Source organism: Patagioenas fasciata, chromosome 3 (assembly GCF_037038585.1).
Source record: "Patagioenas fasciata isolate bPatFas1 chromosome 3, bPatFas1.hap1, whole genome shotgun sequence".
In the NCBI taxonomy this organism is placed as follows: domain Eukaryota; kingdom Metazoa; phylum Chordata; class Aves; order Columbiformes; family Columbidae; genus Patagioenas; species Patagioenas fasciata.
Genome location: NC_092522.1, coordinates 3,767,595 through 3,791,155, shown reverse-complemented (window position 1 = coordinate 3,791,155; position 23,561 = coordinate 3,767,595). Strand labels below are relative to the sequence as shown.

At 40.9% G+C, this 23,561-nt stretch overlaps 1 protein-coding gene and 1 long non-coding RNA gene across 7 annotated transcripts in view; one reads left to right on the top strand and one right to left on the bottom strand.

The window, feature by feature from the left end:
- Nucleotides 1-13,902, bottom strand: part of LOC136099312 (uncharacterized) — a 69,673-nt gene extending 55,771 nt beyond the window's left edge. For both annotated transcript variants that reach the window (XR_011738061.1, XR_010651071.2), the window contains exons 1-3: nucleotides 13,706-13,902; nucleotides 12,444-12,536; nucleotides 10,514-10,614 (exon numbers count right to left, since the gene is read on the bottom strand). This is a non-coding gene — a long non-coding RNA (uncharacterized lncRNA). The remainder of the gene's footprint in view (nucleotides 1-10,513; nucleotides 10,615-12,443; nucleotides 12,537-13,705) is intronic.
- A 597-nt stretch (nucleotides 13,903-14,499) lies between these two features.
- The window catches only part of XPO1 (exportin 1), a 37,290-nt gene continuing 28,228 nt past the window's right edge, over nucleotides 14,500-23,561 (top strand). The window contains exons 1-4 of one of the 5 annotated variants that reach the window (XM_071805659.1): nucleotides 14,500-14,671; nucleotides 15,070-15,089; nucleotides 18,685-18,816; nucleotides 22,591-22,692. In XM_071805659.1, coding sequence (XP_071661760.1) covers nucleotides 18,691-18,816; nucleotides 22,591-22,692 — 228 coding nt within the window. In that variant the 5' untranslated portion in view covers nucleotides 14,500-14,671; nucleotides 15,070-15,089; nucleotides 18,685-18,690. Of the gene's footprint in view, nucleotides 15,090-15,676; nucleotides 15,698-18,684; nucleotides 18,817-22,590; nucleotides 22,693-23,561 lie in introns of those variants that run through there. The other 4 variants (XM_065833176.2, XM_065833175.2, XM_065833178.2 and 1 more) reach the window with 4 other exon arrangements.

The following is a 23,561-nucleotide window of genomic DNA, read 5'->3' as shown; positions in this document are numbered from 1 at the left end:
ACTGTTCTAGTCACCCCTTGTGGACTACACAAAACAAATAGCACTCCATGGCTGGTATCTGTACCAATTATATAATTATCCCATAGACCAGCAATATTTACCTATATGGTTTAATCTTTATGCCATCAATCCAGGCTCTTAATCATTTTCATCTACTGATGAATTTTTAAACAATAGTGTTGCCCAAAGTAGAATATATCAGACAATGCATTGTAGAAATAAAAAATTACTTCCCTTGAAGTCAAAAGATTTGAATCTTGACTTGAATTTTTATTTAAATTGAAAACTCCTTGTGCATTTGAAATTACTTTATTTGTATGTAACTTGGCTTTTTAGTTGTATACTTTTGAGAGGAGTTACATTGTATTAAATTTGACACATACAATTAGGTCAGTATGAAACATCACTACCTCATCAGATGGCTGTTCACCTCAGGTCCTCATCTAACCCAAACAGGCAGGTACACAGAAGATCTAAGTGTCTGGGTAAAGTAAGAATTGGAGTAAGATAAAAAACTTCACAACCAAGAGGATACATTTCATTGTCTTATTTCCCCCTTAATTTTTCGCAGTCTTGAGTTATGGTTTTATATATACTTGACATCAGTATAAACCTGTACTGCTGCTGAAAGGCAAAGTTCTGGCACCTTCCCTTCCCACTTAGTCCCAGCTATGAACCCATTCCTATTGTGAAAAAAAAAGGTATTTTTCTTTACAGCCACAGTAATCCATATCCAGGTTAAAACTAATCACTTTGTCAGGTTAGATTTCAATGCTGTCTTAAAGCAAATGTGAAACTGGCCTCATTAATCAGCAAATTTTACCTAATTACCAGAAGTCACAAGGGATGACCCTGCTACTGTAACATTTCACAGCTTTCATTCCCAAACCATATGGGTTGTGTTCTTCCCTTTCATCAAGCTTGTGACCCAAATACCAGCACCTACAGACAAATTCTTATCACCCCTGAGACCCAGTTTGTACCTGCAGTGGTCCCTGGCTCAGAAATTACTGCTGTGCTGCACAGTGAAAAGTTCTTAATAGAAGTTTCTCACCTGATTCTGGAGAGTTTGCCTTACATGCACCTTATTCCACATGGGGTCAGGAGGCAGAGGAAGATGTAGTGTCGGGCTGGGAGGATTCAAACAAATTCTCTCTCCAGGCCCCTCTTGTAAGGATCAACCTGGGAGATGTCTTTGTTTCCCACTTGGAAAATCTGTTCCGCTCAGGATTTCAGAAAATAGACTCATTTTGTTGCAGATAAACGGGATAGCTTGGTTTGTGCTTCTGAGACAAACTATTTATCTATGTCACATAGGACAAGCACACATACTAGAGAGAAGAAAAGCTTCGCTTCTGGACTACTTATGAAATAACACAGGGCTTTTACAAGCTCTTATCACTAACCCAGCAGAGTGGGGCTAACAATAGAACATTTTTCTCTAGAACAATTTACCGTATCCATTTTTTTTTTTTCCAAGAAAGCAACTAAACTATTCTGAAAGGTTATAGATTATAATACCAATTTAAAATAGATGAAATATTTTAGTCATTCCATTATCTATTTCCATGAGAAAATCTCCACGATTTCCCTTGAGTGCCCCTTTTGTGTGTAGTCTAGACGATCATAATAGATTTGACAATTATTTTTATTACATAACTTTGAAAAACAGATTCTCATAGAATTTGGTTGTTAGAAAAATTCTGCTCTGAATAAGATAGGACAATGTGTGGCTTTTTAAAAAAATATCATGAATTCCTCCATTGTTGTTTTGCTTTCAAAGTTAATTTCTCAGTCTAGAAAAGCTAAAGCCATTAAATTTATTTTAGATTATGCCAAACCCAGCAATACCTACAGGGAGATTTCCTTTTCCTATGCTTCCTCCTGTGCATAAGGAAGTAGTGCAACTCCTCATACCAGTAAAAATAGAATTTGACTTTAAATCACTATTCCAAATGACAGTAAAGTGATCATCCCAAACTACCACTAAGTAAAACTTGTAGTCACCAATTCACCAAGTTATCTGATCAAAAAGAGCCACACCAAAGCTCTATGTTCTGCTAGTCACTCTCAGTTAAAAATTCTGAAGTACTTTTTCAATTATTTCTCATTATGTACTGCTACAGAAGGATCCATTTCATACTGTCCAGGGGAATTAGGTGTAATAAATATTTGTAAAGAAATTTTGCTGTATTCATGGCCCTGATACTACACTATTTACTGAGGGAGTGTTCCTTGCTGTGCTTCTGAACTGGACAGGAGAGACAGGTAGGATTACGTGACATATTTTTGTATTAAAAATAAATTTGCTTTAGATGTGGTTTCTGCTAAGTACCTCTCTATTAAACTATTTTTGGTGCTATGTTGGCCTCCTCCACAATTTAACCTTCTGGACTACTTCTCTGTATCATTTCACAGCTGGAAAGGATAAAAAAACCTTGTTAGTGGTAAGTGCTACATGCAACAGAGATTCTTGCTAATGGATTATTGATCATACTTGAGTGATCTATTCAGTATCACAAGCAGATTGCTTTTGTAGCCTTTAGGTTTAAGAATCTAATATAATAGACACATTAACATTATATGCAACTTATTTTCACGAGGGAAATTATTAAGCTGGGATGTACATCTCTGCTGCAAGAGGAGGTATCTTTACTTTTTAATCACAGATTTTATGGAGTATTTTATCAAACTCATAGAATTCCCTTATTAAAAAAAAAAAAATCAGTATAGAAGCTCTTCGCCATAACCACAAGCTTGTTCATCTGAAACACTTCACATAAAATAACTTTCTAGCTCCCTGCAATCTTAAAGCAAGCAATTTTAAACAAAGAAAGAGTGAAAGACTTAGCAAATGAAAAGTGTAATTTTATTTCATGTACATTGTCCTAGAAATCTTCTTTCAGTTTTGCAGGTTGTACGCTGACATGCAACTTGATACTAAGATTCAGAAACCTAAGTCCTTTTCTATCTACAATCTAGGATTCATCAGATAAATTTGGGTTTAAAGCTAATTGCTGTTAAGTAAAACTTAGCTGAATCATATTGTATTTCCTTCCTATAGTTGGAGTCAAAAATGGCAGTATTTTAGTTTTACATTATAAAAATTCACTCCACAGAAATAACTTGTAAAACAGTTAGTCAGAAAAAGTAATCTTCATATAAAATCCTGAGAGGGGAAACAAGAATCAACCTACAAACCCTGTGAACACAAAAATCTTCAACGAAGTCTGCAATGAGATTAAAATGGTTTGAGGCACACCAGGTTTACATCTGTACCCCACCATCACACTGTGTTAATCTAGGCTTTCATTCTGATCCAGACAGTTCGCTGGAACATCTACAGGAGAACACATGCTTCTAATTACCACTCTTCCCTGTGCAGGCAGCTCTTAAGACATTTCCCAAACTATTGAAATCTAATTCCCTGGTAAGAAAACACATCCAGACATCTTTCTCGCAGTCCCATAAAAAAGATGAAATTATGAAAGGCCTGTCCATCAACTTGAACAAGTTGCCCATCTATATTTTAACAAAATGCATTCTTACAGGAAGGAGCGAAGGTTTTTGACATTGAAGTTGTCACTGACACCCCTCTGGAAGCGTAGTGATCTCTGTCACAAAAGGAATTTGCGGCACTTTCTGTTACAGTACCACTAACCACACGTAGCACCAGGTTCACACGGTGTCTCCTTCTAATTTATTCTTTGAAGGACACGAACTCTCCACAGATCACCCTAAACCAATGGCAAGCTTTTGCTTGTCAAACTTTGTATCTTTTCCTTCTTGTAGAGATGTACCTGGTCATTAGGTATCACCATAGGTAATTGTCCACCCACTGAGGCACTGACACCCTATAACCTGCTGTTCATTTAGAGCAGGAAATTTCCAGCACTCTCAGACCCACACCACTTCCACTTGCTTTGCAGGAAGATGATTTTGCTCTGTCTCCTTTTTAGTCTGGGATGACAAGTTTCTCATTCTATTATGACTGCAAAATAAATTGCTTATTGATATCTGGACACATAGAAACAGAGATTGCAGGGATACTCCCTAAAGCTGTCCAGATGATTCTCACAAGGGAAAAAGGATCAAGATTGCTTAAACATTAATCATTTACAGCAGATATACTTAGGAAGCCACAAGCTGATCTTCAAAGAACTTGTGAAGAATGTCAGAGCTTTCACTTCAGCACAGTGTTATTTGCCTAAAACTGAAAGCTGCACTTTTCTGCAATTTTTTCTTAGTATCCTGTCTCTGAGAAGAGCCTAAATAGCAATTCAGTTTCTACTTCTTTCCTCTTTCTACTCCTTTTTCAACATTAAAAAAGAATCACTGGTTTGATTTCCACAACGAGCAAGCTCAAGAAACTGGTTTTGGAACTATAGTCCCGGGGAATATAATTTCACAGGCTATTCAATATAGAATGGGAAAGCATCCAGACATAAGGATAGCCAAGTTGTATGTATGACAGTATGGAAGGTAAAGATAATGCATTAAAACATGTGGAACTGCCTAGGGGCAGTTCAGAATTTAGGCTCAGTTACAATGCAATGACTGGACTGAGATAAATCAAAGTTAAATAGCAGTGCCACTTGGAGGTATAACCTGTATTTTATCCTGATGATGACATGTTTATGAATTTTGCAGTCACAAAATCTATGGATTATTATTAAAGAACATTTACAACAGTTGCATTATTATCCCCACATTCATGTTCTGTGATCCACAATCCCAGTTACAGAAGAATCCAAGAGACTGACTGTTGTTCCAGAAGGGGTGTTACTGTTATCTGTGGATATAAAGTGGTTTTTTGAGATATCCGTTCCTCTCTGTGGGGAATTTAAATCAGATTAATGACCAAAATACATGTATGGTGAAATCAAAGGAGTAGAGATAACTTCAAAAAAGATTAGCCTAGATGAAAATCAGTATTATGCAGCCTTTAACCATTGAAAAACACAGTGTAAAGCTCTGTAGTTTCCAAGCAAAGATTGGCAAACCTATCATATATCCACTGAAATAATAGAGAGGACACAGAGCTTCACCAGGCTTGTAAATACTAATACTAAGAATTTATAGAACACACATCATCCATCTTTGGTATATCTATTCCTAAATTGCAATCTGAAGTTATTTTAGTTGTTAAGAAAGAAAAGATTATTGTCTCAAAAGTTAAAAATACTATACAAGAGCAGGTGATACCCCAAACCAATATGTTATCACAATTAAGTATTAGCAGTTGCACTTTAAATAGAAACTGGACTTAACTAACAATTTCAATATTGTGAAAAGTTTATCGAGTGGAATCAATACTCTAAGCCAATGACATTGAGAGCACTGAACACTATGGACTATTTTATCCCAGATTTCTGAACCACCTTTACAGTTTGATTTTTATTTTAGAATGCAAACCCTATTAAGTTTCTGTAATCCTTAGGGTGCTTTAAAAGTTGCAATAGGTTAGACCAAAAAAACAAGGCTAAGAAATAATATCAAAAACAGATAAGAAAAAAACCCCCCGCTTTTAGAACTAGTACATGTTTCCAAGCTTACCAGATCTGGTTTAACAGAAAGGTGAAAACTTTGGGTTCACCTCCTCGCAAGAAATTATAACATGGCTTTTGTTACAGTTTAGTAGTTCTTGAAGAACTTAGATGATTTAGATAAAGATTTATTTAAGTTAGTATTACTATATATAAATATTCCTTTTGCACTCTCTCACTGTGTTCACTCACATATTCACATACTGAGCTTCCTTTGAAAGGTTTTCAGTAAAAATGTTGTAGACTCCCTTATTTGACGGACTTGACTGCGGGAAGGGGGTAAAGTTTCTTATCTTTCCCTTTGCCTTCTGACCACATTCTCGTATCAGCACTATTCACACAAATATGGCAAGAAAGATTTGGCTAGCCAAAGAGTTCCATTATCAGTGAAACACCACAGAGATGATATCTTAAAAAGACTGCAGATGGAGAATTTCTTCCTTGTAATACACATTTTTTCCTAGTGTTTTGTTTGGTTCCCTCTTAGAATCTATTTTTCACAGATTTCTACGTACTGTGAAAAGTTACTTTCCAGTTTTAAGTTTAATTCACAGCTATTTTAATTATCTTCAAATCTTTACCAACAGCATTTACAGTTCACAGCTTTAGGAAGTTTATTGATGAATATGTCCCCATCTGTTTTTTCCTCAGCCATGTTATAGATATTTTATACCTTTACTCTCTCTTCCTAAGTGTTAATTACTGATCATCTGCGAAATTGTGCCCATCTGTTTACTATATACTGATAACAACATACCCAGGCTTAGCTACAATATTCTATGAGTGATCTCAAAATTACTCTAAGGCAGCCACTACCCTGCTGCTATTCAAAGTGATGCCCACAGATTCTCCCTTATTACATTGTCCTTTCCTTTGGCCTGTCGCTGAACAAAGGCATATCTAATTTACTCTCTGCTTTCTCCCTCAGCTGTTACTATTTTCCAAATTCTCCCTTGTACTGAGCTTCTAATTTTTTACAGGGACACATCAGTTTATATTTTTCCTCTCAAGTTATATTCAATTTCCTGTTTCCAAGATTTTTAAATTATGTTGTATTATTTCTTCCTACTCTGTGTTTGTAACACCTAACTCAAGACCATCTGCAAACGCTGTTAATATTCTCATTACAGCCTCTCTGAAATCATTGATCTGGGACATCCGTCAAAACAGAGGAGTTCCTTTCTTCCGTACAAGAATTAAAATCAAGGCAAAGTCAGTTTGGCCAAACTCAGACAGTAAAGGTACAGTCAAACAAAAGTCACTGAAGAATAAAAGATGTACATTAGAAGCTCCCCCAAAAGAAAAAAAAAAAACATACATAAAACAACAGCAGATGCTCAATGAGAAAAGGGATGCTTAGGCAGGATCAGTTCTGCCATTTCTAGAATGACATGAAGTAAGAGTGTAAGGACAGAACAAGCTCTTTACATTCCTTTCACTAGCCAAACATATTTCCTGGCCCTATCACGTCAATAATCCCAGACCTAAGCTGGACAGCTGCATGAGAAAGTGGCAACTACAAGGCATCCTTCCCTGCTTTCAGGAGGAAGCTTTTGCAACAGACACTGCACAGTAAAGTAAAAGCTCTGCAGTCATTGCACACCCTCCACAAATGAATGGTTTGGGGAAAGGACCTTCACTGAAGAACGAGGCAGAGGCTGAAGCTGTTTACAATGACACTCCTGACGTTAACGGATTGGTTTCGTTGTGTGTTGCCCAGACATCCTTGGAAATTTACAGCTGGCAATTTCCTCTGAATGCCTCATTCCCTTCACTTCAGCCTCACTCAACACCTGCATTCTCTTTTCCTTTGCCTTATTTCCCTTAGCTGTATTTTTTCTCCCTTCCCTGGTCTTTCTGTTTACTAATCCTACTTCACCCAGTAAAGAAATTACAACAACAACTTGATGTTTTTCTCTTATTTGTATGATGACTCCTCTGTTTTCAGAACATCAGCTTTCCTAGGTGCACACCACCTAGTGCTAATACCACCACTGAAGGAAATAGTCCAGCTTCTGAAAAGCCAATGGAGACAAATTAACCACGGCTAAAGATGTGCTAAACTGCTACAGAAAGCTGGCAAAAAGGGTGTTTAAAAGCCCGAAAAAGCTTTCAATAGTAAAAAACTTATTTGCATAAAAGATAAAAGGAAGGAAGAGCACTACACAGCTCTCTAGCTTCAGGGTGAAAGCTAGTAAACACTACTTGCCCATCCACAATCTTTATTTTGTGACAATCTCGGACTACAGTGGCCCATCTCATGACCCATGAACAGTATATGCAGGGATTAGACAAGCATTCAAAATAGAATAACTAGCACAAGATGTAAGGCCCTTGCGAAGAAAAGACCACAAAAAACTTATTTACTTAATTCTGCCCTATACTTTCCACTCCCCCGCTTGAGTTCATGGTTTTCATGGAAAGCTAAGATTTCCTCAGAAAAGGTAGAAAAGAGCTGCCTGAAGTCTCTAAAGAGGTAATTGTATATTACCTGGGATTCCGTCCACACACTTTTCAGTTTTCCTTTTGCAAAGGAAAACTACAGTTAAATATACATATTAATTTCCAGGTTAATTTTATGTTATATGCTTCTTCCCTGCCTAAGGAGTAGTGTCAGTGATACTGGCATACATTCATACACACTTCAAAAATAATCAGCTCAGAGCACCCAAATTTCAGAGACTAAAAAGTAACAAAGGTTTGAATGAATGTGAAAGATCAATATATTAGATGTGTAAGCGCTCCTCCAATATGGCTCCATCATATAATATGTAGTAGTGGGGTACAAGACAACTCATCGTTTCAGCCTGTACTTCATAGGCCACATAACATTATTGACAGTATTTATTAAAATAAAAATTAGTGATGTATATCAAACAAGAGTAAGCTGATCACATCAGGAGCTAAACTGTGTTCAAAGGGACCAGAAATAAGCGACATTTTCACATACAAAAACATTAGTGAAAAATTATATACACTACTACAGAATTTCAAGTTTTTTCAAACCACTCAGGCTGGAAGGGACCTTAGGAAATCTCTGGTCCAATCTCCCACTCAACGTAGGATCAACACCAAAGTCAGATCAAGTTGCTTGTGGCACCGTTGTGCTTAATTGCATTCACAGTGAAAAATAGCCTCCTTATCTCCAGTGGGAGCCTCCCACTGCCATTTATGCCTATGGTCTCTTGTTGTCCTGCCCTGCTCCTAATAAGGCTCACTCCTGTAAACTCAACTGAGGTACTGGGGGCTGCTAGTAGGTCGCCCCTCACCCCTCTCTTTCCTGGGCTGAAAAAGCCCAGCTCCCTCAGTCTCTCCTCCACCCCGGTAGCTGGCCTCGCAGAGTTTTCCATCTCTTTCTTGTACTGATGGACCAAAAACTAGGCATAGTGTCCCTGATGCAGCAAATGAGCATCAAGTAGAGACAAATAGTCACTTCACTTGATTTCCTGGTTACGCTCCTGTTGATATAGCCTAGTGTGCAGTTAGCTTTATCACAACCAGGGCACACTGCTGACCTGAAACCCAAGCAAATTTTCCTATTGATTTCAGCAAGGCCTAAATACCAGACTGAACATCTAATAAAGGAGCCAACAGAGAGAGAACAGCAGTAACAAAACAGCAAGCGTAAGCTTACAACAACTACTGATAGTATGTGTGTCGGAAAAATTGAGATCTGGATACACTCATCCTGTTAAAACAGCTGGTTTTTACATGACTGCCCTCAGGTTCTGAACCAGCCTTTACCCAACTCCTTACAGGAGAGAGATGAGACAAGTATTCTGTTTTCTCACACTACAGCACATTCAGCCACAGCTTGCATAAAGATAGGAGGGCCATTTCTAAATAAGATTAAAGTATGTTAACTGAGATAAGCAGAGCCAGTGATCCTGCTTCGTACTACAGGAGAGCTAGGAACTATCCCCCTACTCAAACACAGGACTTAACAAAATAACTTGAAAAACTAAGCCCTGTTGTGTTTGTTACTATTGCAATTTATTAAAAGCAGATTTCATTCGGGTGCATTACCAACAGGTAATGAAAATAAGAAAAGCTGCATCTACTCTTCTGTCTTAAACAGGCATGTTTAACATTCCATTTAACAAAACAGTTTCAAGGATTTTAACTCTTTCCTCCTGTTTTCCCTCCCGCCCCCCCAAAACAGCAAAACTAAAAACCAGAAGTGAAGCTTCAGCACAAGCTGAAGGAGTTAAAGAATCTGACTTTTTGGTCTCTTACATGGTTTGTTTTGAACACCAGGGCTAGCTAGAACATCAAAACATACATAGAGACACTGTTTATTCTAAGTGCTAGAGTTACAGCCCTGTTTTTAACCCATCAACAGCTTGCTATGTGTATCCATTCTATTTGCTATGTGTATCCATTCTATTTGAATCACTTTCTAATTAAATCCCATCAACTACAATGCTATTTTCAATTATAAGTCACCGTGCAAAAACTACAGATCCATTAATTCTTACAGAAGCCAACCCATCAGAGCAAGATAAACAAGGCGAGTTAAACAAAGCACTTTGTTACCATCGTGACAGAGATGTTACAGGATGCAGTTATTTTTATGCATGACAAAAAAGCAAGTGTTCATATTCCAGCTCTTCAAATCCTTAAATGCTGCAAAAATTTCCCCAAGAGATTTGACCTGTGAATTAAGTACAGGAAGAGAAAAAAAAAAAAAAGAAAGAAAAAAACCAACACAAACAAGCAGCCCCCTGTTGTGATGGCTTTAAGAAACTTGTAAGAAACAAAAAAAGTATCAAAGTCACAGTTTCCATTTACAAAGAGCAAAATAATTCACAATTCATGAACTTATTAGCTACAGAGACACCAGGATTAGTTCTGCCGTTTTGACGTGCGTCACAAAACTTCTACAAACACCTTCTTGAACTAAGGTGAGCTCAGATGATACACAACTTTCCATCACACCTCCTCCTCCCCCCACCCCTCCAGCTGACCTGGGACTATCCTGGTGGCACAGCTACATGGCCATTTCTCCAGTAACACATCACACAGGACCTGATTTGGTATCATCGTCTTGCACCTCCTCAGCTTCTGCCTGAAACAGAAATGTGTATTTGAATATAAGCGTTATTTCCCCAGTCACCCTAGAACTGTATGTAAAGAAACCACATAAGACAAACCCACAAAATGAAGATCGAGGAACTGGAATCCCCACTGCACTTTTAGAACTCGTAAGGTAGTCAAGAACTATAGTTATGAGGGTAAGTACAGGTAATTATTTATTGAAGTATGTAATGATTTGCATGCTGCTAGAAATCTTTTGGTGATCAGTACAGAAGCTTAACCTTAAAATGTTACATTTCACAGAAGGAATGGATGACAAAAATCACAGGGAGGAATACAGATTTTTGGGCACAATCCAGTAGTTTCAGAGCTGAACGCACACTATCTGTGAAGGTGGAAAGCTAACAAAAGACTTGAAAAATATACAATTATACTTCCTTTCTATGATTTAGTAGGAACAGCACAGTCCCGGACTGTCAAATTCCTTTCTGCTAGGATACAAACTTCACCCCAATGGTAACTTAGCGGTGATCTTTATTTATATCAGCTGAGACTTTCTGTGTGATCATGCCCCATGTCCTACAGTATTAGTATTAGGGAAAGCAACTATACTGAAGCTAATTTTTCTATATAGAGGGAGCCCGATGTTTTTAAGCTAAACATCCGTTTATTGATTTAGGCAGACCTTCTCTTTGGTGACTTTACACCAGTGAGGAAGTGCCTGTTAACACAGGAACACATCATTGCTCAATATGTAGTATTTATTATCTAAAATGTCCTCCTTTTTTGGGCTGTGGTCTCAATAGCAGCCTCCGCTAAAGAAACAAATAGACTGGGGAAAAATAACCTTCTGAGAGGGTTTCATTCTTCAGACCAGTTCTGAACTACTGCATGTACTTTGCGATGTCAATTTCAAGGAGTAGAGTAGAGCTAGTAGCTTAGCTCATTTAACATGATGGAGCAAGCTCCCAGTGTGAATAAACCTGTTGAATGAGTTCGCTTCCACTCCAACCTACCAACACCCTAAACTCTTCTGTAGAAGCTAATTGATTTTTAAAGAAGCATGATGCTTTATTTAAAGGCAAGCTTTAAACTATTGCCAGCAAGTACTCAAAATATTCTATACATAGCTATCACCCAGAATGAAATGAAAGTTACTCCAGCTGCAGAGAGTAAATTGTTCTGATAAGGTTACCAATGTTCTCTGATAAAATTTCAACACTCATGTAGAAAAACTCTAGAGAATAAAAACTTCAAGGATAATAATAAAGTAGAAAAATAAGGAAGATTTACGCAGCTTGAACTAATAATTCTAATGTTATTGAAAACTTTATGTCAGCATTCATAGCTTCTAGAATGATTGCAAATCCCTTTTCCTGATTATTTTTTTCTCCCTCCCAAATGGTGTCTCACCCCGGTCATTATTATCCCAAGCATGCCATGGCACAGTATTTCTATACCCACTCCATTCAGTCCTGCTACAAGTTTTTAACAAAGCCATGGAGAACTCATCCCGGTAGGTTCAAGCAAAAGTTTCTTAGAGCCTCCAGATGAAAAACAGTAATCAGGAGGCTTATATTTCACATGCCAGGAGCTCAGACAACTACCAGGGCAGACCACTTAAAACAACAACTGATAAAGAAATTATACGTGTCGATACAGGGACACAGATCTTACTTCCCTCTCCATTTTCCAATTCATTTTTGTAACTTTTATTTTAAATAACTTAATCAGGAATCAAAGGGATTGTTTTTGTTAAACTAGTTTATTAATTTATATGAGTGCCATTTTATTTTACAGGTTGCTATAGTTTACAGTGTAAGTAGTTCGGTCAACAATACTGATATAAAAAAAAATAACCTCTATGGATTCCACTGAATACTCTCAAGTAGTTTGCAGGACCTTTCCAGAAGACCAGTACTAGGATTTGCAGATCTTGACTGTTCTTCCACTCTGAAACCAAAAAATGAAAACCTCAGAATACCCAAACAACACCAACACCCTCCCCTCTTAATCTCAGAAAAGCGAATATTTTGCCCAATCTCTCAAAAATAACTGCAGGCTTAGTTTTTCAGTTCAGGCAAGAGATTAGGACAATATAAAAAGGCTTTGGTTTTGTGACTAAAAGACAGCATTTCTGAAAGGACAGACTGGTTTTTGAAGTCTCAAGCTGGAGACACACACAAAAGCACTTTTTTTTAATTCTTTTAACTGCGCAAAAGAGCTTAAGCATAAGCATCCCTCCCATACACACGGTGTTCCACCTCATGGTACTAAGGAGCAAGATTCCTTCTGATACCGCCAAGAGCACATGGCATTCTGCAAAGCTAAACTATCCTTTCTATAAGACATTTCAATGACAGTGTATCACTACCACAAAACTATAATCAAAGGGAAACTTTTGCTTCACACTAGGTGGTGAAAACTGCAAACTTTGCTCTAGAAAGATACTTAAACGCTTCATAACATTATCATCCTCATAGAAGTTACTAATTTTTACAAGTTTTCTACAGCTATATTTCAAAAAGGAGACAAGGTTTTGAAGAAATCCACATACAGGTACTGAGTACCTTCACTGCATAAGTTCTGCCGTGTGCAAGTTGGTAAGCACATCCTTCTGCTCCTCCAGTTAGAGATGAGACACGCAACCATAACCTGTTGGGTTTGCGTCACCACCGACATGCCTGTCAGATCACCCTAGGCTCATCCCCATTCACATCTGGTAGGTGAGCATTCCTTACACAATTCAAGATTTCTCTTATATGTGGGCAAACCAGCCCTGTCTGAAACACACCTTAGAAGGCAGCTGTGAGAGACTGAGGAACACAGCTGCTGCAGCAACCTGGATACCCCATGGATACAGGCACCACAGAGGAGGGGGACACACATGACCCTTCCAACCTACACAGGCCTTGGTGGAGGGAAGCGAACCACCTGGGTAAGGGACACCCCACTCCTCACCATTTCTCCTCTTAACCACTTTTTACTGCAGAGCATTTAGCCTCGGGACACCAAACCAGTGCCTCATCCATGCGCTCAGCACCCACCTCACTGACCACCCCAGAGCACGCCCGTAAGGTAAGGCCGCCATTATCACACAGACCCCTCACACAGGGCCTCACCTGTAGGGCGACTACTCCCCCACCAGCTCATTGCTGCACCCCCACGGAGACAACACCTCAGGGGGCACAGGACACGGCTGGGAAGGCACCTCAAGCCCTCCCAAGCGAGGCAAACCGCCCTTGGCCTCACAACCAGCTCCCGCCCGCCATTCCCCTTCAGGCAGGAGCCCCCAGCTCCCAACGGCCGCTGCCGCCCGCACACCGCCACAGCCCCACCCCTGCGCACGCTCAAACACGCGCGTCACGCCGATCCTCCAGCCAACCAAAGCGCGGCAACACCTACGCCCGCGGTTTGCGAACTGAGGGCGGGCCCACCTTTGAGTGACAGCTCAGATCAGCCTATCAGACAGCAGCGGCCCGCCCCGCGCCGCACGCAAAACGCTGCGGGAGAGGGGGCGGATCCCCTCTATCTTATCCCCCCCCCCCGCGGCCGCTCGCTGCCTCCGCCCCTCCGAGTCGCAGAGCTGATGGACAGTCCTCCCAGCCAATAAGCGCGGAGGCCGCTTGCGCGGCGGCATGGCTCGGGACCAATGGGAACGGCGGCTGGGCGGAGGCCCGAGGTTTCCAAACGCTCCGCGGCGCCATGGGCTGAAAACTAAACCGAGATGGAATCTCCCAGTCTGAACCGGTTTGAGCCGGTTCCGAGTCTGTGGCATTAGGAGGGGGAGACGCGCCGCGCTCAGTCCCCGCCGCCACCGCTGCCTCCGCCGCCGTGTGCGCGACCTGCTCGTAGGGGAGCCCGCGGGGGGAGCCGCCGGCGCAGCTGAGGGGGCAAAGTTTAGTGTGAGCCTGGGGGGGGGTGGGAATGGGGATGAACTGAGCGCCCGCCAGGCTGAGGGGAGGGCGGCAGCAACAGGAGTAGCGAGAGACCCACCCGCACGGGCCCGGGCCTGGACACTCAGCGACGCGGCAGAGAGAGCCAGGGCCCCGCCGAGGCGGAGCTGGGGCAGCAGGGCCACGAGGAAGGTAGAAGTTTCCCCCCCGCACCGCTACTGAGAGCCTGGGGAGGCCGGAGCCGTGTGCCGTTCCCCGTTCACCCCCCCACAAGCGAGAGGAGGGAAGTGCGGCCCGTCCCCGCGGGCTGAGGGGAAGGAAGGCGCGGAGCCGTTGCGCCGAGCGGAGCGCCCGCCCGCGGGCCGCAGGCTCCAGCCTGGTGCGGTGAGGCCGGGGCACGCTTGCCAGGGGACAGTGCGGGCAGCGGAGCAGCGGTCGTACGTACCCGACAGGGAGGGGGCTGCGTTAGACTTTCCCCCCCTTCGGGTGTATTTTTTTTGGGGGGAGGGTTATTTTTGGTGGCTTTTTTTTTTTTTTTTTTGGCGTGTGGTTAGAAACTTCGCTCACCCACCCCTACTTTTTGAAGGAAGAAGCTGTAAGAAACACCCAGGTGAGTGTGACCTCGGGGGCTTGTCGCCATGAGGGGGGCAAAGGGAGAGCGCTTGGGAGGTGTGTGGGGGGTACGGCCGAGGGCGCCAAGTCTTGGCTGTGGAAGGAGAAGCGTGATGGGCTCCGGGGAGAAACCCCCGGGCCGGGGGGTGTGTTGCAGTCGGGTTCGGGGTACGGGCATCCTGGGCCTGGCTGGAGCCCGCCCGCCGCGGATGCTGCGGGGAAGGGGGCCCGGGGAGCCGCTGCTGGGCCTGCCCCTCGTTAGGAGGCTGAGGGGGAAGGGGGGTGTGGGATCGGGCACGGGCAAAAACTAGGGACATAATCTGTAAATTATTAGGAGTGGAAGTTTCCAGAAATATTTTCTGTGTGTCTGTGCAGCAGTATTGAAACGTCCGCCTGGATCACGTGGGGGGCCCCTGTATAGAGCGCAGGGCTGGAGCCCAGCGAGGGAGGGAGGAGGAGGGAGGGGCTGCGCCGCCGCGGGGCCGCCGCGCTCCGCAGGGCCCCGACCGCCCCACCGCCCCCCGCCCAGGCCGCTCTCCCTTCCCGAGCCCTGGCGGGGGAAGCAGCGGCGTTGCGGCGGGAGCGGGGGAAAGGCCTCAGCGCTGGGTGGGTGTGAGTTATTCCGGGGGAAAAGGCTCCGTGTCGGGCGCGGCCGTGCTGAAAAAGACCGCTCCGAGGGTGCCGGGGCGATGTTTGTGTTATTTAATCTTGTCCGCAGGCACACGTGTGGAAAGGAGCGAGGGGAGGGGATGGTTTCATTGCGAATTTGCGATGCGCTCCGTTTCATGTCGTGCAGCTGGAGGAATTTACAAGTGATGCAACTAATTCGCTGGCAGAGGGTAGTGGGGCGGCAATTCACTTGCGTTCGGGAGCGGAATTGCATGCTTAGGAATGGGGCAGAGCCGCTCTCCCGGGGTGGGCTTTTGTTTTTCAGTCGTTGACCCCAATGAGCTCTAAGTAGCTGGGATGAAGCTGCTCCAGGGTTCACTGAATACTCAACGTTTCCTACAAATAAAATTCGTTATTCCTGTGCACTACGTGCTTAAATGAATCGAGTACATCATCATAAGCTGACTTGTGTTAAAACTGAAAGGTCTAGGGTCATCGGGAGTTGGGATAACTATGTAAACAGTGCTGTAAATGCAGTTCTTTTGACCTTCGGTAGATGTCAGATTCTTGCTATGTTGTAGTTCACATTTTCATTTTTAAACTCTTCCTCTAATGTTGTTTTTATTTCCCCATTTATTGACAGTGTTGAAGAATTAATTACCGATGGTTCTTCCAGCTGAAGTTTAAACCTGTTGTGGGGTTCAGGCATGATGCAGGGAAAAAGTATAGGAGTATCATAAACCAAATATTGTAAGCTTCGTGTGGGTACATTGTTAGTGGTAGGAAATCGAGTTGGTATTGACCACAAAGCCGCCATTTCTGTATTTCAGTTTGCGAGTGGGTAGGTCATTTTGAAGATAATGCTGGGAGTGGCGAAGGGCCCTATTCAAAACATTTCCTTTCTGCTTCCATGTGGTTAATAACTTCTCGTGGTCACGTGGCTCCTCGTTTGTGCTGATAGGGCTGTGTAAAAACCACTGAAAGAGGCTTAGATCTGAAATGAATGGCCCTACCTGAGGAACGACTGATTTACCCTGTATATTGTAGTTTGAAAACCGCTTTCCCGGCTCGCAGTTGAGCCACGAAGGCCAGATGTGAACAAAAAGGGGTGTGCCTGGGAGCATGCACCGCTCTGTGCTGCGGAGCGTATCAATTGGTGCAATTTCCTTCTAGTAGCGCTGCCCCTCTGTGAGGTGAAATTTTCAGGTGTCCTCCTGGGTCAAAATAATGAAATCAGCCATCCCTGCTGTTTTTTTTCTCTTGCTTCTATACTTAACATTGCAATTTTGAAAACTTCAGGAGTTGGGGAGGGAAAGGACAGGTGTGGAGTGTTAGTTTTAATTTATTTTGGTTTCTACTTGATAGTTATTTCCTTCGGTTTTTGCAGGTAGATGTTGTACAAAGGCTGACTGAAGGTTGAGATGGAGCCCTCAAAATGATTAAGTTAGTGTAGTAGTACTAAGTGAGGTTTTTAACTTCAAAATACAATTAAAAGGTTTGAGTTTTGAAGTTAATATTTTCTGCGTAGAGGTAAAAGAAATTCTTGATGCTACTTGCAGATACGCATTTCTGAACAAAAGATTACCCTTGTCTGCGTTCTGCTGTGGGACTTTCACTTAGTAATTACTTGAGTTGAGACACAGGTTTGTCTTGCTCTTTTGAGCATGACTTAAATAAGTAAGGCATAAAAGAAATTCTTACTTGCACATAAAGTTATTCAGTAAGAGCAGGTCTGATTTCTAGCTAACTCTAAAGAGGTTGGCTGGGCATGTGGGGGCTGTTTCTGGAAGAGTTTCAGGTTTTGCCTTTCTGAGTGTGGCAGTAGCTTTAGTGTAACTTTTTGAGTGCTCTTGCAGTTGCCCAGACTTCTGGCTATTTATCAAGTGGGCAGTTTTATGTGGAATTTGTAGCTTTGCAGAAGATTCTGAAAAGGAAGGTGAATGGCAGAGAGCTGCTGTAGAGGAGAGGGTAGGAAATGTTTGTTACAGTGACTGTGAAAAGAGGGCAAAAAACTCCACCAGATGCTTTCGACATTGGGGTGGTGTAAAAAGGATGGAGTGCGATTTACTATCCACAGTTCTGTGCCTCCTGGCTTATTTTCTGACTTTTTGTGGTTGCCTTTGTCCTGTAGCAGCCTCTGACTGGTAAGCATCTTACACCCACAGTCACACACACCCCACCTGACTTCCTTTGCATAATATCGAGGCTGCTGTGTCCAGGACAAACAGTTAATGCACGTGTTTCTGGGTTTATGGGACCTCAAACCTCCAGTACAATTCTATTTCACTTTGAAGTCATCTAATGTAGTACATGGAGTAACCTCCTGACTTAGCTGCCCCTTTACTTCGTTCTCTCAAAGTGCCTTCAAACAGTCAACATTCTTACTTTCAGTGGTAATTTTCTACCTGTATGAACTTAATGGTAAGGTTTTTTTCCCAAGTATTTGAAAAATGCCCTCTGGCTAATTTCTTAGCATGTACGCAGATCACATTTCACTTCCATAACCAATTGTTTAAAAGCTTTTAGAACTCTTCTAAATGTTCACGTTGGCCTCAGAAACCCAAAATTCAACTGAGATTGCTAGTATGGATTTTGGTTGTAATTGTACCAGGTATTTCTACCAACTTTCAAGCAGACTTTTCTGGTTTACACATGTTTGGGGCCTGGTAGGGGTTGATAACTGATTTGAAATAAGTTTTAGCTTGCTGATAATGCGGCCTATTGACTAGTCAGGCTGTTATTGTGTGTTACGCCTACTGAAGACCCTGGAAATGTATTTAATTGGGGTAGTGATGTGTGAATTTTTCAGAAAGAGTTTGTCCTGCTACTTGGTCAACAATTGAAGGACTGTTGTATGCAGTGTCATCTGGTGCTGCTAACATAGCTCATCTTATTCAAGTGAGATGCTTAAGTTGAAGCACTTGCTTTGCAACTACATCTAATAATAATTTTTTATTAATTTAATTTTTTAATTTATTTTGCAGTAATCTATGCCAGCAATTATGACAATGTTAGCAGACCATGCAGCTCGTCAGCTGCTGGATTTTAACCAGAAACTGGATATCAATCTCTTGGACAATGTGGTGAACTGCTTGTACCATGGAGAAGGAGCGCAGGTAATATGGACTTAGAATGTGTGTTTATTGACCATGTTTAACCTTAAATCAGTTGAACAAACTTAATTCACTTGAATAAAAATCAGTAATATTAGTGAATTTACTGTGCTAGTCACTGGGATGTTACTGGTAATTCATGTGCTGTGGTTGGAAGGCAGACTTAATGTAATGAACGTGGAAATGACATTTAGAAAACCATTAGTTTAGTGTGTGCTCATTTCTAGCATGCCTTCTGCTGGTGAAAGGTGTGAGCAAGTACAGTTTGGTAAGGAGAGCACTTGTGCTTACAGCTTGCCTTTTCCAACTTAGTTCTTCAGGAAGGTCCGAGTTACCTGTTATTTATTATCACAGACAGGATTGTGAAGCTGTAAATTTAACGTTGGCTTCACTGAGGGACTATTTAAAAAATAAATCCTAATTATGTTATTACTGTATTTGTACTTATAAAGAAGCATATAACATATTTAAGGGAAGAGTTTGACCTTTCCTGTGTCTGGTGTTTTTTCACCATTACTGTTGGTCTGCACAAGTTCTTGGAGCTCTTTTCTTTGGATGTAGTGCAAATTGTGAAGTCTTAAGTTTAAATTTGGGGGATGTGTGCATTTGTGTGTTTGCCTATATTGTCTTGAAAGTGAATCTTGTATTGCTTTTATCTATTTCTTGAACTACTTTGGAAATAAGACATGTTGAAAGCAAGTATTGCTGCAAGGGTGTTGGCATAGTTCCTCTTCTGGCAAATCTTAATTGTTCGTGCTTAATACATTGGGAGTTTGTGTCAGGCATCTCTTACTAAGATTCTTGCACAACAATAAGAAATGAATTAAAATGAAACAAAGTAGCTGATGCTTTTCTGTTCCTTCCAACTGTTCTAGTATATTATCATATACTGGTTTTGTGTATTTCTCTTGAAAAAGAAAGCTTTTATAAGGCTTACTAATGTGAATTCCCACAGGTTCTGAAATAGCTTGCTGTTTTTTGAAATATTTGCATTTTGAGTTTCCTAAATTCTGATAGTTACTAGCTGTAGTTTTTTGCATGAATGTATTACAGAAGACTGCTTGTAGCTTCTACCTTAAAAGTATGCACTTCTGAGTGCTTGTTTTATAAGTGATATGTTTGTTTATGGTACTGTCTTGCAAAATAGGCAGTGCTTATAGTATTGTCTGGTTTGCAGGGAGTTTAAAAAGTTGGGAAGGTTTATAAGGAGACTAGAGGATTAACATTAAGTACAGTGATCAAATTGCCATTGTTCTGGTATTGTGAGAAGTTGCTTCACTTAAACCAGCTGCATATAGTCTCTGGTATTCAGAAAACTATTGCAATAAGAAACTAAAATTCAAGAGGTGGTGCTTAACTGGCAAAAGTGAATTATGATATAAACCTGTTATAAACGCATGGACTAATATGTGTCACTGTAATGAAAATTCGGCTTGCTGTTTTATGACATTTCCAAAGGTGGAGATACATTTCAGTGAGTCTGTGAGCTCTTACCCCTTCTAAGGAGTACAGAAGATCCCATGGGAAAAAAAGCTGCTCTGTGGAGTCTGACAGCTCAAATCATGACTTAAAGGGTGACAGGAATAATAGAAGCTGAGGAAACCAAATATTAAAATTTGGAAAATAACAGTGGTATGCCTGGGAGATTAACACTGTTTTTGCTTGGTATAGATGAGGGTAATGTGGAGAAAAAAGAATGCAGCCTGGATGGCCCATGCTGAACTTGCCTTCAGATTCACCTGTCCCTTCCTTCTGCTTAATTCTTATCTCTGTTTGCGAAACTCTTATCTGCTGATCTATATTAGGCAAGAAAGAAGCTCTTTTCTGTCTTGGACTTTTACTTTGTTGTTGTGGTGTGGTGGTTTTTGTTTGTTTGTTTTTCTGGTATACTTCTCTGAAAAAAAGGAATACCCCCAAACCCACTGCAGTCCAGTGAGTGTAAAGAGCCTTCAGACAGCTTGTAGATGTTTACTTGTACTCATCCAGACTCTTAATTCCATTGGTATGTGAGACCTTCACATGTTCAGAAGCGTTATTTGTAACTGATTTTCTTTTTGGTAGTAACAACCCAGTGAGGCTTTGATCTTGATTAAGCGTTACCATTAAATTCATACTGTTTCTATGAAACAGCAGGAGTTGATGTATAGAAAAGGAGGTATTGTGTATGATAGCAAACTTTTCAGTGCTTGGGAAAGGCTATTTTGTTGGTGTTGAGATTCGATCCTGTGATGTGTCACCAGTACTAGAAGCACTGAGGCAGCCTGTATAAAAACATAGCTAGGTTGAACCTGGAAGTAATACAGCTTTTCTTTCCTGCTTGAACTAAACTGTATCAAAACTACTGTTGGTGGTTGATTTGTGTGGTGAGTTTTGTTCTGTGTTTTTCTTTTGTTTGTTTGTGGGTTGGTTTTTTTGTTGTTGTTTCCTCCGCCCCCATCTCTGAGGTCATGAGAATATGGTTGTACTGCCTTTGGACTTAAAAGGAATATTTGTGCTGTACTGCTCCATACCAAATCTACAGAGACTTACTTGCTAGTCACAGTCAGTATCAGACTGGAAATTGCTCCGCTATGCTGAACTACATTAAGTGGAAATCTCAGTATTTTACAGATATTTTAGACATCCTTGTTTTATACTGCTTTAGCTTTCAATTTTAGTTTGGTAAATCCCATACCAAATGTATCTGTTTCTTGCATTTTATTTATTTATATATAAAAATATATTACATGTTTTCTTATACCAGCTGATGATTAGCTCAAGTGTGTGCTTCTAGCAGACTAGAGATCTGCATGGCTGTAGTAAGTTCTAACTGTTGAAGTTAATCCAATAGTGAAACTCCAGCTGCTTTGTAATTCCATTGAATTGCTTCTACTGTGCAGTGAAAGAATTAAATGAGTTCTGTTAATTGTGATATAGAATGTTCATCTTATTGGTAAGATAGTCTGATGCTTGTAGGTGGTATAACTTGCAGCAAGATTTGTCACTGCATTTTTGGAAATAGCTAACATTATTTGGCTCCCTAAAAAACTGCTTATGGACATCCAGGCTTTTGAAAAGGATAGCAAAAATGAATTCAGTGTGCAGTTGCTTCAGATGAGGTTTTGCAAGTTGCTGGAACCATAGTATCTAGTACAATAAGTGGTAATGCCAGTGCCAAGGAAGAACAAACCATTAGCATGACCAACTCCCTTCCTCCCCCCTCAATCAGTTTTTATTGTTGTATTGCAAGCTGTTAGATACCTCCAGGGATTGCCCAGAAGGAGGGATTGCGGACCTCTAATGCTCTGCTCCATGCTTCTTCAAAATAAAATCAACAGTTCCTACATCAAAAACTTGGCAGCATGATCTATTTCTCCTTAAACCTGATGTTTTAAATGGATGCTTCCAGTAGAACTAGAAAGTTTGGATGCCCTTGAATAAAATCTTTATCTGGATGAGTTTCCCAAATGGGATAAAACTTCATTCCCTGCTATGTTTTCCCTATACTGTGTGCTGTTCTTGCATGTTCTCTGCTGGTCTGGGTGAATCATGCAGTATGTAAGAGTGGAGGTAAGTAAATGATTGTCTTGCATCAAATGCGTTTTTTGAGTTTGGGTTGTTACTGAATTTTAACTCTCACACAGAAGGAGACTTATAGGACTTGTTGCTCCTAATTGAGCTCTGCCTAATTCTTGGATAAGTGATTAAAAGACGTTACATATTAATATCGTCACTGACTGTGTATGCTTTCTTAAATAATCTAATACTAATACTTTATTTTGTCAAACTTGCTTTTAGCAAAGAATGGCACAGGAAGTCTTGACCCACTTAAAAGAACATCCTGATGCGTGGACAAGAGTTGATACTATTTTGGAGTTCTCTCAGAACATGAATACCAAAGTAAGCAAATTAACTTTTACTTATTTGGTTTTCCTCTTTCTTCCATTCATAAACTTTGAGGAAGGTATCTCATTTTTAGCCATAGACTTTCTTGAATCAAACCACTTTTTTTTTAATTGTCCTGTTCCAAAAGCTGGCTTTAAACAAGAACTGTAAATGGAGAAGATATTTCAACCTCCTTTTACATTGACAAGAGTTTCTTTATCCTTAAAAAAGAAAAACCAAAACGGCAGAACTAAACTGGAAATACAGGGCTTTTTTTTCAAGATGCATAGAAGCATAATGTCAGTTCCTGAGATTGGTGTGTGTCTGTAGACAGAATCTGAATAATGAAAAGTCTCCTAGAGCCACATTTTGTCCTTGGGTAAGTGCTTGGCTGGTTTTGATCATAATGAGAGCCATGCGCACATAACTGAGGAGAGAATTTGTCCCTAGGTGTATTACAGATGAAATAGAAACCTTATTAGGCCAAGATTTTGAGCAATCAATGAAAGTTAAGCACCCCAAACTCTTTGTAGTATGAGATTAGTCTTTACTGATATGCAGAACACATTTGCTTTGTACTGCTGTTTTAAAGCCATCCATCATGGTTGAGACTAAAAGGGGCAGCATTCACATTTTTCTACAATTTTAAATGGTTTACCTAAGACTTCTGAAGTTTGAACCTAAAAGTTGATCGAAATGTGTTTTCACTGTCTTAAGTGTGATTATTATCCCAAATAACTGACATGCATGTTTTTCTGCTTGATACACGCTGTGTTCGAACAGAAAATAGTCGTGTTTGGACAGTTTCTGAAATCAGGTGGTATTCGTGAAACAGTTCTATTTTTTTTTTTCACTGCTCTCTGAAGTTTAGGGGAAAACAGTTT